This window comes from Elephantulus edwardii, unplaced genomic scaffold (assembly GCF_000299155.1).
Source record: "Elephantulus edwardii isolate Elephantulus edwardi_28Jun2011 unplaced genomic scaffold, EleEdw1.0 scaffold00125, whole genome shotgun sequence".
Taxonomy (NCBI): Eukaryota; Metazoa; Chordata; class Mammalia; order Macroscelidea; family Macroscelididae; genus Elephantulus; species Elephantulus edwardii.
This window is the reverse complement of record NW_006399875.1, coordinates 6,368,169-6,386,355: the sequence shown is the minus strand read 5'-3', so window position 1 is coordinate 6,386,355 and position 18,187 is coordinate 6,368,169. Positions and strand designations below refer to the sequence as shown.

The following is an 18,187-nucleotide window of genomic DNA, read 5'->3' as shown; positions in this document are numbered from 1 at the left end:
CACACACACACATCAGCACCACCACCACACAGACACACACACGCACACACACACCAGCACTACCACCACCATCACACGCACACACACCATGGCACCATCACCACCACCACACACACACACATCAGCACTATCACTACCATCAACACACACACACAGGCACCACTACCACCATCACTCACACACACCATGGCACCACCAACACACACACACACCCCATGGCACCATCACCACCACCACACACACTCCCCAGGTGCCACCACCACCACCAAACACACACCCTGGCACCATCACCACGATCACACACACACCCCCTGGCATCACGCCCCCCACCACACAGACACACACACCCCCAGGAGGCCTGCTCCATTCGCCACCCAACACACTCAGTACTCGGGAGACCTGCTCAATGACCACGGCATTCCTCAGCGAGCTCTTCTCCTGCAAGTGTTTCACGAACTGCTTCATGGAGGACTGAAGGTCCACGAAGGTGGAGACCTGCAGGCAGGCAGAGGAGGGAGGATGAAAGCCAGGATGGCAAAGGACCCAGGGGCTGCACTCAGCACATGCTGGTAAGATCTAAAGGCAAGGAGCCGATACTGCACCCCAGCATCCACTGCAGCACCAGTCACAGAAGAAATGGGGCAAACAGCTGCACGTCCAGGAGCAGACAAAGTGAAGCAAAACAGGACCCAAACACGCAATGGAACATTGTTACTGTTGGGCTCCGTCAAGTCAGCTCTGACGACAGTGACCCCAACATGCAACCCAACCAATCCCTGCCTGATCCGGTGCCACCCTCCGCCTCTGCTGGGCTCAAGCCCACTGGGGCAGCCAGAGTTGGTCCATCTCACTGAGGGTCCTCCCCGCTTTCTCCGACCCTCTACCCAGCGGGATGTCCCTCACCAGGGGCGGGCCCCCCAACAACATTCCCAGAGGATGTGCCAAGTCTCGGCACCCTTGCTTCTGAGGAGCACTCCGGCTGTACGACTCCAAAAAAAAGACTTGTTTGTTCTTTCAGCGGGCAACAGGTTATTCCTTACGCTTTGCTATCAGGATAACTCACAGGCATCAATTCTTCAGTCTTCATTATTCTCTGCCTGCCTTTTAAACGTATGGGAGGCAAGACCTCAAGCGAGCAGGGCTACACTTCAGCACTTTAAAGAACCCACCCAATGCAACACGTCTTTTCATGTCACAGCTGCTGCTTCCAAGAGAGGCAGCCCAGGCGCCACAGTCCACAGGGAGTTGCTAATCCAGAGGTGGACGACAGAGATTCAAACCCACCAGCAGCTGGCCTGCAGGAGAAAAATGGGCAGACTCCTCCCATATAAGTTCCAGCCTCGAAAAATCCCCTGGAGGGTCAGCCATCAGTCAGCTCAGAATCAACAGCAATGAGACTGAGCGAGCTTTACGGGTGCTGGTTGCAGAGTTAAGGAAAATGAAGTCTTTGACGTCTTCAATCTTTTCTTTATTAATCATGATGTTTAGCTGTTCCAGGTGTGAGGGATTTTGCTTTAGAGAAAGCAGTATGTTCAGGTGTAGTCCATACTGAAGATTATAGTCGTCCCCCCCTCCATTTTTTTACTGTGACTGCAATGAAAGTTTACAAGAAAAGTTGGATTTTCACTCATTCGTGGTTGCACATTTTTCCTTCCTACACCCCCCAGTTCACTTTTTAAAAATTATTCATTATTGCATAATTTCCTCCCTCCATACCTCCCACCCCAGTCCACCTTGCTATAATATGCCCCTCTTACTCTAGACTGTGCTCATACAAATAATGTCCAATCATATATTCCTTTTAAATCGTTCTTTCCTTCATCTGTTCCAATGCAGTGTTCATTAGTGGTGAGCCCCTCTTTTCTTAGTTTCTCCCCAACCCCCATGTCAGTCCTGTTTTTTAACAGTGGTATTCTAAACTTCATCAATAAGAGATTCAAGTTCTTGATCTTCAGCAACAAGGTTGTGTCATGCTCAGACCACAAACACTCCATGGACACACACCCATATTAAAGACACACTCATCCGTTCACACACCCATCCTGAGGACACATCCCTCTCATGGACACACCTACTGGCACATCCATCTCACAGACACGCCCACCCCGCAGGACACACCCACGCCAGGAGCAAAACCATCCATCCACAGACACCCAAGCAGGGTCACACCCACACCATAGCAGGCACCGCCCCACTGGGGGCCTTACGTGTCTTTTGAAGGACCTCCGCACGTGTCCCTGCGCAGTTTTCTGGACCACTGCGTAACGCCTGATGCAGTAGATGTTCTGGGGCTGCATCACGTTGGCGACCACTTCCACCAGCTTGTTGTGAGGGATGCTGTCATAAGCCCCCGTCACGTCCACCTGCAAGAAGGGGATGGCCACTGAGCTCTCAGCCCCTTCCAACATCTCGCATGTCTGTGCTCACGTCCCTGCCGGAGGGGCCAGCCCTCCCAGGACGGATGAACAAGGCTGAGCTGCCCTGGGGTGGCGGGGGTGCTGCTCTGTACACTTGTGTACACATAAACACACTGGCTCGCCCTGCTCTAGAACCAATCAGCACACAGATGGGGTGCCGCAGCCCCACCTCCGCACACTCGCCCCACCTCCGCGCAGCAGCCGTGGCCATAGCACACATGCATGAGGCCATAGCCATCCCGAGACCATGGATGGGGCTGGGACCCCGAGGCAGGCCCTGCACCCACCCCCCACTCCTGAGGGAACCCAGGGATGAAGAACCCCACAGGCAAACTCTGCCCTTAGCTTCTGTTGAATAACCCACGGCTCAATGACACCACAGGCCCCGCCCAGTCCCACACAGGCCGCCACCATCAGACTGTTGTGATGCAGGGGGTTTGTGCTGGCTGATTTTTCAGCCACAGACCACCAGGCCTTTCTTCCTTATGTTAATCTGAACGCTCAGCTGAAGCATGGTCGGCAACACACAAGCCTCCGCTGGCAGCTGGGTGGGGGATGTGCAGGAGGGGTGAGAGCTGGGACTCGAACCCAGGTCTCCATAGGAAAGGGGTGACTCCCTGAGCCACCATTGTCCTCCTGCAGTCAGGAACCCCTGCTGTGTATGGTCAGCTGGGGGATGGAGACTGCTCAGGGCGCCTCCTCAGGGACAGCTGAGCATGCAAAGGCTGGGTCACCCTGAGGGAAGTGTGTGGGGGACTCTGGCCACACTCCGCAGGCAGCTGCCCCACGGAGGCCCCTGGCTGGCCAGGCTGAGTGACCAGGGTGACACTGGTCATCACCAGACATCAGGTCCCCGAGGACTCACCTTAACAAAGTACAGCTTGGGCCGGGGCTGCTTGGCCCGCACCCGCCCAGAGAACGCCCGCCAGGCCTTGTACACATCGTCAATGCCCAGCACCGAGGCCCCCAGCAGCTCTGGCTTCAGCGCCCGCTCGTAGTTAAGCACGCTGAACAGGTTCTTTATCTGCGAGGCGAAGTGCTGGGCCTGGAGCAGCAAGGGCTGAGGGTGAGAACAGAGCCCTCGGAGCCCAGGAGAGAGGACTTGGTCACACGCTCCATGGACCTCCGGGTGGAATGAAGTCCACGGCCCCAAGGCCCTTTCTCCATCCTCCCCACTCGCCCAGCTGACCTGGGAGTTTTCCAGAAGAGCTCAGAACAGCCTCGGAGCTGAGGACCAGCCGTCTAGAACCACCCTGGGCCCATGTGCCCTGAGCTAACATGTTTGGAAATGCACCACCAGGTGCCCTTCTCCTTCACCAGCCCAGGTCCACCAGGGTGCCCGAGGAGGCCACACCTGGTGACCGTCACCTTCACACCAGGGCTGAGTGCAGCCTGCCAGCCCAGCTCACCCTCCTAGTCCCTGCGTCACCACCATTGCCCTTAGATACCACGCGGCACGGAGGATGGCCGGAGCTGCCTGTGCGGTGGTGAGGACCCTCAAGCATGGTGACAGGTGACAGCCAGCTTGACATCACCTGGGTTAACTCTGCCCATCAGAGCCTGGGGCTCCAGGGAGGGGGAAGCATGTGACAGCAGGGATCTAAGCCCCCAGTGAGTGTGCTGTGTGTCAGCAGGGTCACAGGGTAAGAGGTTACAGGACAGGCTGCTGTGGTTCTCACGCTGTGGCCTTCTCTGGACCTGGAGTTCCACCTATACCTCTCTGAGCCTCCTGGAGCTTTGCAGACCTACAGGTGCTAGGGAGGGGGCTGCTTGCCACCCCCCACCCCCTCCTGTACCCCACTCTGTACCACGCCAACCTCGGGTCAGACCACCACCTTTAAAAGGACGACAAAGTGCAGCGCAGTCACCTTCTTCTCCCTGCAGAAGGTTCTGGCCCCCACAACGTAGTCCATGTTGACAATGGGCCGTAGGCCCTGGAGTTTGGGGACGAAGCGGAGCTTGGAGGTGAGCAGAGAGGGCCTGGCCTGCAGCCGGAGCTGCCCCTCCGCCGCTGACACTTCCCGCAGATGCACTTTGCTGACGTGCTGTCTGAAACAGAGCCCAGAGCACGAGGTCAGACGAGCGATGGACTCGCGTGAAGACACACTCAACACCAGGTGACATGCTCACAGGGCCAGTGCAGGCCTGGGAGCTCAGCCCACAGGTCACCCAATACCCAGGGCAAAGCTGGTCACCCTGACAAGGCCACACTGATGCCACCCACCAGACACTGCAAGAGCCAAACCCACATAAAGCCCGGGATACGATGGCTACTCATGGAGACCCTGATGCAGGGATGAAAGACCATCACACACTCAGAGAGATCCCACCACACTCAGGGAGACTCCACTAAAATCCGGGAGACACCACCACACTTGGGGAGACCACATCACACTCGGGGAGACCACACCATACTTGGGGAGACCCCAGTGCAAGGAAAAAAGACCATTACACACTCAGAGAGATCCCACCACACTCAGGGAGACTCCACTAAAATCAGGGAGACCACACCACACTCAGGGAGACCACACCACACTTGGGGAGACCACATCACACTCGGGGAGACCACACCACCCTCAGGGAGACCACACCACCCTTGAGGAGACCAGGCCACACTCGGGGAGACCCACCATACTCGAGGAGAACCCACCACACTCAAAGAGACCCCACCAAACTCGGGGAGACCACACCATACTTGGGGAGACCCCAATGCAAGGATGAAAGACCATCACACACTCAGAGAGAACACACCACACTCAGGGAGACCCCAATCCAGGGATGAAAGACTATCACACACTCAGGGAGACCCCACCACCCTCAGGGAGACCCCACCACAGGGATGACAGGACATCCACAGACACCTCAAGACATTTCCTTCAATAGGCCATAAACATTTAAGATTTGATCATCTATGATATAAATAAACTCCAAAACACATTTGCCTCAAGTCTACTCTAACGACCCCAGGGTTACAGAGCAGAAGAGCTCTACCGGATTTTCCTGCCAAGATCTCACAGGACCCAATCACCAGGCTTCTCCTGCTCGGCACCTCTGGGTAGGTTTGAACAGTCAACCTTCAGGCTAGTTTTTTTTTGCTGAGTATCATCAAGTAAGAGCCAACTCATAGCAGACCCTCCGGCAGATTTTCAAAGGCAACAAATCACATGGAAGGAGATAGACGGCCCTTCTCCCACAGAGTGGCTGGTGGGTTGGAACTGGTGGCTTCGAACTGTGTACCTTTGGGTTGGCAGCACATCTTACCACTAAGCCACCAGAGCTCCCTTTAGGCTCGTCATCAAGCACCATCTGTTGGCACCACCCTAGGAGCAGCCATTCCAACACAAGTTCTCTGTGTCACTTAGAAGAGAACTTGACTGACACAGTGACGAGGCACACAAAACAGGGACAGAAAATGAGAAGTGTGTGGTTGATCCTTTCAACAAAAGTGACTCTGATTCCAGAGCCGGCTGGGTGGAAGCCCGGGGGCCAACTGAAGTGCACCTCCGATTGTACAGGCAAGAAAATGGGTCCCGGCCATGCTCACACACGATGTCTGCCACAACCCCGACCCTCAGGTCATAAACACCTGATTCCAATGCTTTGCAGCTTTCTCCAGACGCTCTTCCGGAAAAACAAAAGCCTGTTCTTCTGATGCATGGTCTCGGTGACGTAGAAGAAAGCTCTGAGCAGCCCCACCACATAGGTGTCCATCAGCCAGAATAGGAACTTGGCCAAGATCTCTTCCCTGAGCCGATGCTCTGAGGCGGGAACGGTATAATCTCCTGAGGAGAGAAAGTGCTGGAACTGATCCCACCTAAGGGCCAGACCCCTGAGAGCCGCCTGTCCATCCTGCAGTCGGTGGCCGCTTGACACGTTCCAACCCCAGCTGTCTGTGTAACCCACACACCCACTTTGCACACACTCTTTCAGAAAGCCACGCATGACTCCAGCAACGACACACTGCCTCTAAGATAAAATAGTGCTGCTGTTTATTTACTGCGTATCATAGTCTGATAACCACGAACACACAAGGGAGCTTTGGTCGTAAAGTCCTAGTGTGTTGCGGTTCAAAGCCACCAGGTCCTCTGAGGGAGAACGACGGGCAGGCGTTCCCCTCCTGTTAAGATGTGTTATGACCCATCACAACCTTCTGAACAACAGATCCCTGTCCTGCCCTGTGCCACCGTCATCATCTCTGACACAACTCAGCCCACTGCTTCAGTCAATCTATCCATCCACCTCCTTGGGGTCTTCCTCTCCTTCACTGACCCTCCACCTTTCCAAGCATGATGTCCTTCTCCAAGGAATAACCTCTCCTAGCTGCATGTCCAAAGAACAAGAGACAAAGCTTCGCCATCTTTGCCTGTAGCTGTGCCTTCTCCAAGACATACTTGTTTGCTCTTTGGCAATCCGTGGGATATTCAGAACATGAGATATTCAGTTCGTGGGATATTTAGTACTCTTCTCCACCAACAGCACAACTCAAAGGCAGTCATCCTTCTGTTATCCCTATCCAGCTCGCAGACGTAGCAAGTAATGGAGAAGACCATGGCCTCAATCAGACACACTTTAGTCTTCAGACTAACATCTCTGCTCTTCAGTATCCCAAACAAAAGGTCATGGATTTTCTAACAGGCTGAAAGAAATATGCTAAGACTCCATGTCTTCAAAGGTGGCAAAATCCCAGACCTGGAAATCTGAGAGTTCCAGCTCTTGAAGATTTCACTGTATTTTCTTAATTTTATCATGTTATTTTTGGATTTTTTTTTCAATGTGGCTACTAGACATTTTATACAATTAACCCCCCTTGGTACCAGCAGTCAGGAAATCAGGAGATGTATTTGCACTGGGAAAATCTACAGTTAGGGACCTAATATTAAGGAGTAATGATGTCAGTTTGAGGACTAAGGTGCATCTGCCTCAGGCCATAGTCTCTCCAATCACTTGCTATGCATCTGACAGCTGGACAATGAATAAAGATGACAGAGAACTGCTATCTTTAAGTCGTGGTGTTGGAAAAATGTACTAAAAATCCCATGTATGGTCAAAAGAACAAACAGGTATGTCTTGGAGAGGGTGCAGCCAGAGTGCTCTTTGGAGGCAAGAATGACGAGGCTTCACCTCACAGACTTTGGACATATTGCTAGGAGGGGCTGTTCCTTGGAGAACATGATGTTGGGAAGGGTGGAGGGTCGGCGAAGGAGAGGAAGGCCCTCGAACAGGTTTATTGACCCAGTGACTGCCGCGATGGGGTCTAATGTGTCAGGAAGTGTGAGGATGGAGCAAGACATGACAGAGCTCAGATCGGTTGTTCATGGGTTCGCTGTGGGTCATGCTCGATTCTATGGCATCTAACAACAAGAGAAGTTTTGGAACTATGATGTTAATAGATGCTGCTGTGTGGAATACAATTCATGGCAAGCCTACAAGAAACAGTTCAAAACTTTGCCCCATCCCGTGCCATCGTCACAATCTCCACCGTGCACAAGCCTGTCACTGCACCACGTCTGTCACAGTCAAGGCTGGGAATAGCGAGAACAGCACGTGAAAAGTTTCAACAAGCAGATGCTGTGCTGGAGGTGCTCACCCTTCCATGTTGTTGTTGGTATGTGCCATCAAGTCGCCAACGACTCATAGCGACCCTAAGTACAACAGCTCTGAAGCCTGCCCTGTCCTGAGCCAGTCTCACTGACTCCGACATACCTACCTCCATGGCCCTAGCTACTGTGTCAATCCATCTCTTCCAAGAGCTTCCTCTCCTGTGCTGTCCCTCCACCCTTCCTAGCATGATGTCCCTCTCCAAGGATCAGTCTCTCCTAGCCATGTGCCCCAAGTATGTGAGACAGAGCTTCAAAATCCTAGCCTCTAAAGAGAAACTTGATTTCACTTTATTCAAGACAGACCTACTTATTTTCTTGGCAGTTTGTGGTATGTTCAAGACTCTTCTCCAGCACCGCAACTCAAAAGGCATCAATTCTTCTTCTGTCATCCTTTGTCATTATCCAGCTCTCTGATGCATAGCAAATAACTGCAAAGACCATGGACTGGATCAGGCGCTCCTTAGTCTCTAGACTGACATTGTTCCTTCTCTGCAAAGGTCCCTGACAGATTTACCTAATGCAATTTGCCCTTTGATTCCCTGACTGCTGGTGCCAAGAGGGCTGATTGAGGAGCCGAGCAAGCTGTAACTGCTAACAACCTCAATCTCTTCTCCATCCAGCTAGTGCTGCCAATTGTCCCTGTGGTGAGAATCTTTTTCTTGACGCTGTCAACAAATTTATTAGAGATCGCTCTGTATTTGAGCCCGAAAAGGTGATCTGACAGAATAAAGAAATTATCCGTTATCATTACCATCATCACACACAAGTAAAATTTCGCTGAAGGCAATTTAAAAGGGGTTGCTGCAGTATCTAGACTGAGAACTGTCAGAAACTTAAAACTGGATTCAGACGAGATCGTGAAATGAGAAATAGCACCGCTGACTTATGGTGGACCTTGGCTGAAGGCAGAGAATGCCAGAAGGATGCTGGCCTATGTTTTACTGACAATGCAAAGGCATTTCGCCATGAGGATCACAATAAATTAAGGAAACACTGAGAAGAATGGAATCTCAGAACTTAATGGTGCTCAGGTGAAACCTTAGACCTAGCCCAAGAAAGTCATTCAAATAAGGGGACACTGCTGGGTTTTAAACTGAAAAAGGTGTGCGACAAGGCTGTGTCCTTTCTCCTACCCAGTCCATCTGTGGCTCAGAAAATCCTCCTAGAAACTGGACTATATGAAGAACAAAATGACAGGATCAGGGACTCAGCAACAACTTTCAATAGGGAGATGACACAACTTTGATTGTCAGAGGACCTGCTGATGAAAATGAAAGGCTTCAGTAGGGACTATAACTCAGCATAAAGGAAAAAAAATCCTCACCACTGTATCAGTAAGTAGCACTCTTATATACTGAAAAAAGACTGCAGTTGTCAAGAATCTGGGTTTACAAGGAGTCCATAATCACCAACCACTGAAGCAGCCGTTGAGACATCAAATGGCCTGTCACGCTGGGCAAATCTGAAGCACTTACTGCAGTAGGGAAGCCTCTTCAAAGTGCCAAAGAGCAAGGAAGTGTGTCTTTGAGGCCTAAAGCGCACCTGACCCAAGTCACAGTACTTTCAACCGGCTCATATGCATGTAAAGGCTGGACAGATAACAAAAAATTGATGATCTGGAATTACGGTACTGGAGAAGAATATATCACGTATTGTCAGAAGAGGACAACCAGAATTCTCCATAGAATCAAGGATGCCAAGACTGTTCCACATCCTTTGGACATGTTCTCAGGAGGAACCAATTCCCAGAGATGAGCATCAGGCTTGGAAAGGTAGAGGACCAGTGAAAAAGAAGACCCTCCGTGAAATGGACCAGCTCGGCGGCTGTAGCGATGTGCGTGCGGCTGGTGCAGAACTGTGCAGTGTTTCCCTGCGAAGGTAGAGACCACAGCTGCAAGACTGTACCACCAAGTGGCCATGAACGTCCTCACCTGAGGTCACCTCCTTGCTCCTCCTCATCTACAGGCGCCTGCTCACCTCTCCTCACCCAAGTACATCTCTCCTCACCTGGGTGCACTTGTTTACCTGTCCTCATACCTAGGGGCACCTACTCACCTGTCCTCACACCTGAGGGCACCTGCTCACCTGTGCTCCTGTCCTCATACCTAGGGGCACCTACTCACCTGTCCTCACACCTGAGGGCACCTGCTCACCTGTGCTCCTGTCCTCATACCTAGGGGCACCTACTCACCTGTCCTCACACCTGAGGGCACCTGCTCACCTGTGCTCCTGTCCTCATACCTAGGGGTACCTGTTCACCTGATCTCACCTATTCACCTGTCCTCACATGCTCACCTGTCCTCAGAACTGGGGGCACCTGCTCACCTGTGCTCCTGTTCTCATACCTGGGGGCACCTGCCCACTTGTGCTCCTGTCCTCATACCTAGGGGCATCTGCTCATCTGTCCTCATACCTGGGGGCACCTGCTTACCTGTCCTCACCTGCTCACCTGTCCTCACACCTGGGACACCTGCTCACCTGTCCTCATACCTGGGGGCACTACTCACCTCTCAGGGGGTGGGGGCACACGTTCACCTCTCCTCACCTGGACGTCTCCGAAGCCACTCACAGTCCTGCACTTTCATCTTCCATGTCAGCTCCTGCAGCGAGAGCTTGGCATACTTGCCCAGCGAGATGAAGGTCTTCACGTTCCTGAAGAAGCGGCTCTTATTGCGGCTGGAGCCCCAGAGGCCGATGGGAACCAGCTGGAGGAGACACGACCGCACGAACACGTACACCTGTGAGGGGGTGCTGTGCTGCTGGAGCAGCTGCATCACTGGCTGCAGGTCGGTGTCCTCCTGGAAGGCGCACGTCACCGCTGGGCCACAGGCCTCCTCGGAGGTCCTAACACCCACCCTGCTGGGTCCACGGGGCGTGGCCGTGGCCAAGTCCCACCTCGGGCAGTGCTTCCTGAGGAGGGTGTCATAGGCGCACCGCGCGTGGTTCCCAAGCAGCTCCTGGAACAGCGGCCGCATGCGCCAATAACGTGGCGGCAGGCGCCTCGGCGGGGTCCTCATCCGGACAGGAGGGGCGCCCAGGAAGATGGTCTCCAGGAGCCTGCAGGCCCCGGTCTGACTGCCCTGCAGGGAGCTGAGGAAGAAGTCACTGGGCAGCTGCTCCTTGTCCCCACGGCTGTAGAGGATTTGCTTGGTCCCCACGTACAACTGCAGACGTGGTAATGGTGGCTGCTTGGATGATGGGCCAGCTGCACGCACCCTGGTCCCCACCGTGGAGGAACCACGAGCTCCAGAAGGTCCACCCTCTGAAGATGTGGTTCCCATGGAGGCCCCCCGGCCCGGCGTCGCCGCGGGGGGATCGCTGTCGCTCTGCTCACGTGCCCGACGCAGGTGGGCCCTGGAAGCAGCATTTTCTCCGGGAGGCTGCGGTACCAACCCTGGCTCCAGGGCCGAGCTGCGCCTAGGCCTTTTGGCCAATGGCTGCGGCTGTCCTCCCACTCGGTCCCGAGGCCGCTTCGCGTCCCCTGGGGTCCCACGCGGGGTCCCGCAGCCCAGGCCCGGCTCGCTGGCGTCCCGCGCGCAGAGCTCGTAGAGCGGCTGTCCGCACACCTGGTAGGCGCAGCTGGGGGCCACCAGCACGTAGAGCGCGCAGCGCGCCAGCAGGTAGGTCAGCACGTCGTCGCCCAGGCGCTGCAGCAGCAGACTCCAGGCGCCACTGCCACGCAGCATGCCCGTGACCGAGTTGGGCGTGTAGCTGCGCACGCACGTGGTGAATGTCATGGGCGGCTCGCCGCTGGCCTCGTCCAGCAGCGCGAAGCCAAAGGCTAGCACGTTCTTGGTGCCGCGCTCGCAGAGACGCTGCAGGACCCTGGCCACCAGCTCCTTGAGGCTAGACAACTGGGGAAGAGAGAGGGGACACCAGAGTCGCGAAGAGCTGCAGGAGTGCCGGGGTCCCCCTGCGCCACCACCCAAGGGAAGCCCGCCCTGCCTGTCCCCAGGCGGCCCACCTGGAGGAAGGAGAGGGGCGAGGGCGGCGGCGGCGCGCCCCAGGGCACGCACACCAGACACTGGGCCACCAGCTCGCGGAAGGCCACGGGGTCCCCGAGCCGCACCAGGCGCCCGCCCTCGGCTCCCAGGCGCCGCGCGAACGTCGCCAGCGGCAGCACCTCGCGGTAGCAGCCACGCAGCAGCGCGCGCACGGCCCGGCATCGGGGTGCGGGCAGCATCTGGGGCCAGGGGCTTGGGGTCGCTCCAAGTGCTCGACGATCCCGCTCCCGCTGCTATGCGGAGGAAGGGGCGGGCCGGGCGAGGGGCGGGGGTCCGGCAGGAGAAACAGGCTGTTTCTAGGCGGGCCTCGGAGATGGGGCGGGGCCGAAAGGAGAGGCGGGGCGGCGGAGCGAGGGTCCTAGAAGAGAAACAGAGGCAGTTTCCCGCGCGCGCCTCGGAACTGGGGCGGGGCCGAGGTGAGGGGCAGTTCCAGGAGGAGAAACAGGAGCTTTCTCGCGCGCACGCACGTGTGCCCCGGAAAAGGGGCGGGGCCCAGGCGCAGGGGCGGAGTCTGAAAGGAGAAAGCGCAATCACGCCGCGGGGTTGGAGTGGACAGTGGGGAGGAGGGCGGGGTCCAGAATGGGAAGGTGGAGTCAAGGGTGAAAGGGAAGACTCCAGGGGAGGGACAAGAGGGCGCTTGCTTAGGGCCATTGTCATTTCAGTCACTTGCTGTGCATCTGAAGGCTGGACAATGAGTAAGGAGGATAGAAAAAGAATTGGTGCCTTTGAGCTGTGGTGTTGGGGAAGAGTACTGAATATTCCATGAATTACCAAAAGGTCTTGGAGAAGGTGCATCTACAGTGCTCCTTGGAGACAAGAGTGGTGAGGCTTTGTCTCTCATACTTTAGGCATGTTATTTGGAGAGGCAATTTCTTGGACAAGGACATCATGCTTGGAAAAGTGAGTGTCCAGTAAAGGAGAGGAAGACCCCAACAAGATTGACACAGTGACTGCAGCAATGGGCTTGATTGTGTCTGGAAGTGTGAGGATGGTAGCGGGTAGAACAGAGTTCAGATCAGGTGCTCAAAGGGTCGCTATGATTAGTACTTGACTCGATGGCACCTAATAGCAACAACAACTGGGCTTGGAGTGTAGGGAGGAGGGTCAGGCAGGGTGGTCCAGGAGGCGGTGGCAGAGCTCCGGAAGAGGTGGGTAAACTCTGGACTGGCCAGGCTGGAGTCTGAGGAAGCGGGTCTTTAAGGCCTCTGTTCCTGCTGGTTGCTCCATCACTACTACGGAGTGTGCAAACAGGAGGGTTTAGAGAGGTGCCTTGAACCCTGTACTTCGCTAGGCTGTCCAGGCTACAGTGTCTATTGGAAAGTGGGCAGTAAGCGACTTCAAGGCCACACTGCCTGGTTCAGACACAGCATTTGGGGGAAGGTCTTGGTCAGTAAGGTTACCTAAAGGTGAGAAAGGCACAGGCAGGGGTCCTTGGGGGACTGTGGTGCTCTGTGCCTGCTGGGGAAGAGGCCCTTCTGGCTTTTTCTGATTGCATTTTCTGATGAGTTCATGTGAGAGCAATGGTATCACTTTAGAGACTAAGGTGTGCCTGATGCAAGCCAACATATTTTCTGTTGTTTCCTATCCATCTGAAAGTTGGACAGTAAATTAGGAAGGCCTTCAACAAGATGGATTGACACAGGGATTGTAACCATGGGCTCAAACATATCACAGATGGTGATGATGGTGCTCAAAAGGGAAAGTGTCAGAGCTGTTGTTCAAAGGGTCGCTATGAGTCATAGTCCCCTGGACAGCAACCAACAACAGTATAACATGCATGAGCAGGGCACACGGAGAAGAAGCTCGTCATGGTTCCCCAGCACCTGGGGTGGAAAGACCTAGAAAGCATAGCAGGTGGCATCTGGGAGCCTGTGGGTGCTTCCACAATGTTCTCTCCCCTACAGGAGGGAGTGCAAATCCTGATCTTAACAGGATTCAGTACTTGCCCAGAAGACTGTCTCCTTGAATCCTAGTCTACCCTGCCTCCTGCCTTGACCACTGCCATGTGTCCCCAAAATACAAGTGTGCAGTGAAATCATGTAGAAGCTCTGTAGTGATCCCCCATAAACCAAACAGTCATAGGAGGATTAATGGTGGAATCATTACAATCACAATGATGCCATTACAACCCTAATCTCAGGTGAAGGGGGGGAGGGGTTTCTTCTTGGATGTGGCCTAGAACATCTAGTGGGATAAAGGGATGAAAGGGTGGGAGTCAGAGCTGGAAGAGACCTTGAGAACCACCAAGAAATAATCGCCAGGAGTGGGATGCGTCTCTGGACCCTGTTCCTCCGGCTCATGAAGCTTCCTACCACTGGTGGTTGTTAGATCCCATAGATGTTAGGTTGTTTGTTGTTAGGTGCTGTTAGCTGGGTGTTAAGACATAGGTGTCCTTAAGTGTTTCAACGTGGTGTTAGGTTACTTGTTGTTGGGTGCCCTGAGCTGTTAGGTGTTACGTGGTCTAGGTGCCATCGAGTGGACAGCTCTAATGAACAACACATCTTGACACTGGAGAAGGCCAGAAAATGTGGTCATCTCCAGGCCCGGGAAAGCCCACAGATGCTGAAAGAAACCGTACTGTCCCTCCCAAAGAGGGCCTTCCCTTCGGGCCAGCACCCGAAGCTGCACACCTACCCTCCTGAGCTGGGAAAGAGTGCATTTCTACTTGTGCTATCTCTGTTACAGCAGCATTAGAGAACTCGGGTCGTGGTATTTTCTAGTTTCAGGTTCTAGGTTTCTTTCTGAGCTGGAGAAAGGTCCCCAGAAATTTCACACTTAAAGCTCAGTCACAGAGGGCCTGCTATTTTAGTGACCTCCTCCCCAACCTGACTCCAGTTGTGCGGTGGTAGGGTTTGGGGATTTTTATAATTTTGTTCTAATTTTTATTTGAGTGAAGGTTTGCAAAGCAAATTCTCTCCATCCATCCATTCATACACATTTTGTTTATAACATTAAGTACAATACTAATACTATACCTGATTCTCCCCACTTTCTTCCTCTGTGTGACTCTTGTTTCTCTTAACCCTTCTATCCTTTCCCTTTCTGCTTTCAGGGATTTATCATCGGGCAAACACTGCTCTTCTCCTCTTAAAATAAAAATAAGCACAAATATAGTGTGTTTGTGTTGGAACCAACTCATAGCTGATGTTCCAGTGGGTTTTGGGGAGTTATAATTAACCGAAACAGAGATTGCCCACATTTCTCTGTGAAGTTCCTGGTGGATTTGAACTGCCAAAGTTGGCAGTCCAGGTCCCCCATCACAACCAGAGCTCCCTTTCTAACCTTATCTGGCTATGTAAGGAGTGAGTGTCTCTCTGGTGATCACGTTATAGGCCTGTCTATTATTTGGGTGAAAATTTAGCCAGGGGCTTCAGTCTTGTTCCAGTCTGAAAGGTGACTGAAGGCCATTTTGACAAGTGACCCTACCGAATATGCAAATTATCAAACAATAACATTAATATCACGTGCAAGTAAAACATACCCAAAGATCATTACAAAACAGTTGCCACAGTACATTGACGGGGAAATTAAAGAAGTTCAAGTTGGATTTAGAAGAGGCCATCGCACCAAGGGTATCAGTGCTGATGTCAGATGGATCCTTGCCGAAAGCAGAGTATTTCAGAAAAATGTCTATTTGGAAGGGAGCTCTGGTGGCGTAGGGGTAAGAAGCTGCACTGCAATCCCAGAGGTACATGGTTCAAATCCACCAGATGCTTTGCTGGAGAAGGAGGGACAATCTCCTCCTGTACCAGTCAGATCCTATTTGATGGTACACACACAAAAAATAATAAAAGAAAAAAGAATGTCTATTTGTACTTTTTGACTATGCAAAGGCGTTTGACTGTGTGGATCATAACAAATTATAGCTAATATTGAGAAGAATGGGAATATCAGAATACCTTACTTACTTATGTGGAACCTTTACCTAGACCAAGAGGCTGTTGTGCAAACAGAATAAAGGAATACTAGAAGGATGAGGATGTGCATTGGAGGGGGTTGTTAATCATGGGGTTGTACAATTTGATGGGTGGGGGGTGAAGGAATTTGAAAGAATTTGTTCTTTAAAACAACGTATTTGAATTTAGTAAATTAATAAGTAGAAAATGAAAAAAGAAAAGTGGGTGTCAGGGTTGTATCTTCTCTCCATACCTATTCAATCTATATGCTGAGCAAATTATTTAAGCAGCTGGACTCTGTGAAGAGGAATGTGGCATCAGGATTGGCGGAAGACTCATCAATAACCTGTATTATGCAGATGGCTTAACCTTGCTTGTTGAAAGTGAAGAGGACTTGAAGCACTTGCTGTAGAAGGTTAAGGAATGTAGCCTTCAGTATGAATTTCGCGTCAACATCAAGAACACAAAAATTCTCACCTTTGTCCCTGGCTCCGCCTGAAGGCGGGACTTCCTCTGGTTCCCAGAATGGGGAGGAGCATTACAAGCCCCTAGGCAGAGGTAGAGAAAGGCGGTGGACTCATTCGGGCCTGGGAGTACTTCCAGGGTGTCTCATCCTAGCAGACGTGCTGCGCACTCCTGGATGCAGAGTGGAAGGGGGACAGACAGGTTCCCTGTGCTGAATGCCTGCGCTTAGCAAACATCCAGCTTAAATGAAAATGGTACTCTTTAGAAGACCTGAAACAAGAAGCAAGTCTAAATAAATCTCACGTGGCTGAGCTAGAAATTCCAAATTGACTGGACAGGCACCAAAAGAAGTAATATTGTAACAATATTTGAGAGTGATAGTGAAGACCTTGGCAGTACTGATAAAGAGTTTGTACAGACAATAGTGAAAGTGATGGTAATAGTCAAGTTGATAATAACAAGAGACTTGACAGCAATAAAAAGCCAGAAAATGAAGGTGAACTTGAATGAATTAAAGTTAAAAGTGAGGCAGACAAGCATCTTGTTAACACCAGCAGCACTGTAACATATGAAGAGGAAAAGAATGAGAGCAAACTGGAGAGTATTGATTTACCAGATGATGAAAGGTGCCTACGTCAGGAGAATGAGGTCAGCAAAAACACTGGACAGATAATAGGGGAGGACATGTTGTTGTTGTTGTTGTTGTTATGTGGCGTCGAGTTGCCTGCGACTCATAGCGACCCTATGTACAACAGCCCTAAACTCCGCTCTCTCCTGTGCCAATTGCACTGTCTCTGACACTCCCATCCCAATTATCCCAGTCACTGAATCAATCCACCTCAAAGAGGGCCTTCCTCTCCTGCGCCGTCCCTCCACCCTCCCAAGCATGATGTCCCTCTCTAAGGACCGGTCTTTCCTCACAACATGTCCAAAGTAAGTTAGACGGAGCCTCAGGATCTTTGCCTCCAAGGAGCCACCCAGTTTAACCCTTTCCAGGACAAATCTGTTTGTTTTCCTAGCAGTCCATGGTATTCTCAATACTCTTCTCCAGCACCACAGCTCAAAGGCATCAATTCTCCTTCTATCCTCCTTGGTCATTGTCCAACTCTCTGATGCATAACAAGTGATTGCGAAGACCATGGCCTGTATCAGACGCACCTTAGTCTCCAGAGAGACACCACTGCTCTTCAGCACTTTGGAGAGGTCCCTAACAGCAGACTTTCCCATGGCAATGTGCCTTTTAATTTCCTGGCTGCTGGTGCCAAGATTGTTGACTATGGAGCCAAGCAAACTAAAGCTGTGTACAACCTCAATCTCTTCACCATCCATCCTGATGCTGCCAATTGGTCCAGTTATTAAGCGAGGAAAAGGGGGAAAGGGCATCTTTAGTGATGTACGCTAGTGATGCGAGTGATGACAGTGATATAACAATCTGAAGAGTAGATGCCAAACGTCCTTGAAGAGTGATTGAAGATCACTGTTCTTTACTGGAAATGGAAGAGAAAGATGCTGAAAACACCTTCACTGCACAAAAGCAGGACAAACTCCAGAAGCTCCAAGAACTCGCCAAGCAGCGATCTCGTCAGAGACGCAGCAGTGCTAGAGATTCTGAGGACCCTGAAAAGGAATCCTGCCCAAGTTATGATGAAGATGAGGAGAAGGAGGAGGAAGAAGAGACTTCTAAAAATAATGGAGATGGAGATTTCCCTCCCAAGGCTCCACCCCACCCCAGAACACTACCCTCTTGGAAAAGTAAAAGAAAAGATTCTTTCATTGTTTTACAAACCCTCCCCCAGGTCCACTCC

General features: G+C 52.3%; 1 protein-coding gene across 2 annotated transcripts in view; it reads right to left on the bottom strand.

The window, feature by feature from the left end:
* The window catches only part of TERT (telomerase reverse transcriptase), a 45,609-nt gene extending 33,409 nt beyond the window's left edge, over positions 1-12,200 (bottom strand). For both annotated transcript variants that reach the window (XM_006893166.1, XM_006893167.1), the window contains exons 1-7: positions 11,982-12,200; positions 10,563-11,871; positions 6,004-6,199; positions 4,286-4,466; positions 3,283-3,462; positions 2,208-2,363; positions 400-495 (exon numbers count right to left, since the gene is read on the bottom strand). In XM_006893166.1, coding sequence (XP_006893228.1) covers positions 400-495; positions 2,208-2,363; positions 3,283-3,462; positions 4,286-4,466; positions 6,004-6,199; positions 10,563-11,871; positions 11,982-12,200 — 2,337 coding nt within the window. The remainder of the gene's footprint in view (positions 1-399; positions 496-2,207; positions 2,364-3,282; positions 3,463-4,285; positions 4,467-6,003; positions 6,200-10,562; positions 11,872-11,981) is intronic.
* Positions 12,201-18,187: the final 5,987 nt, after the last annotated feature.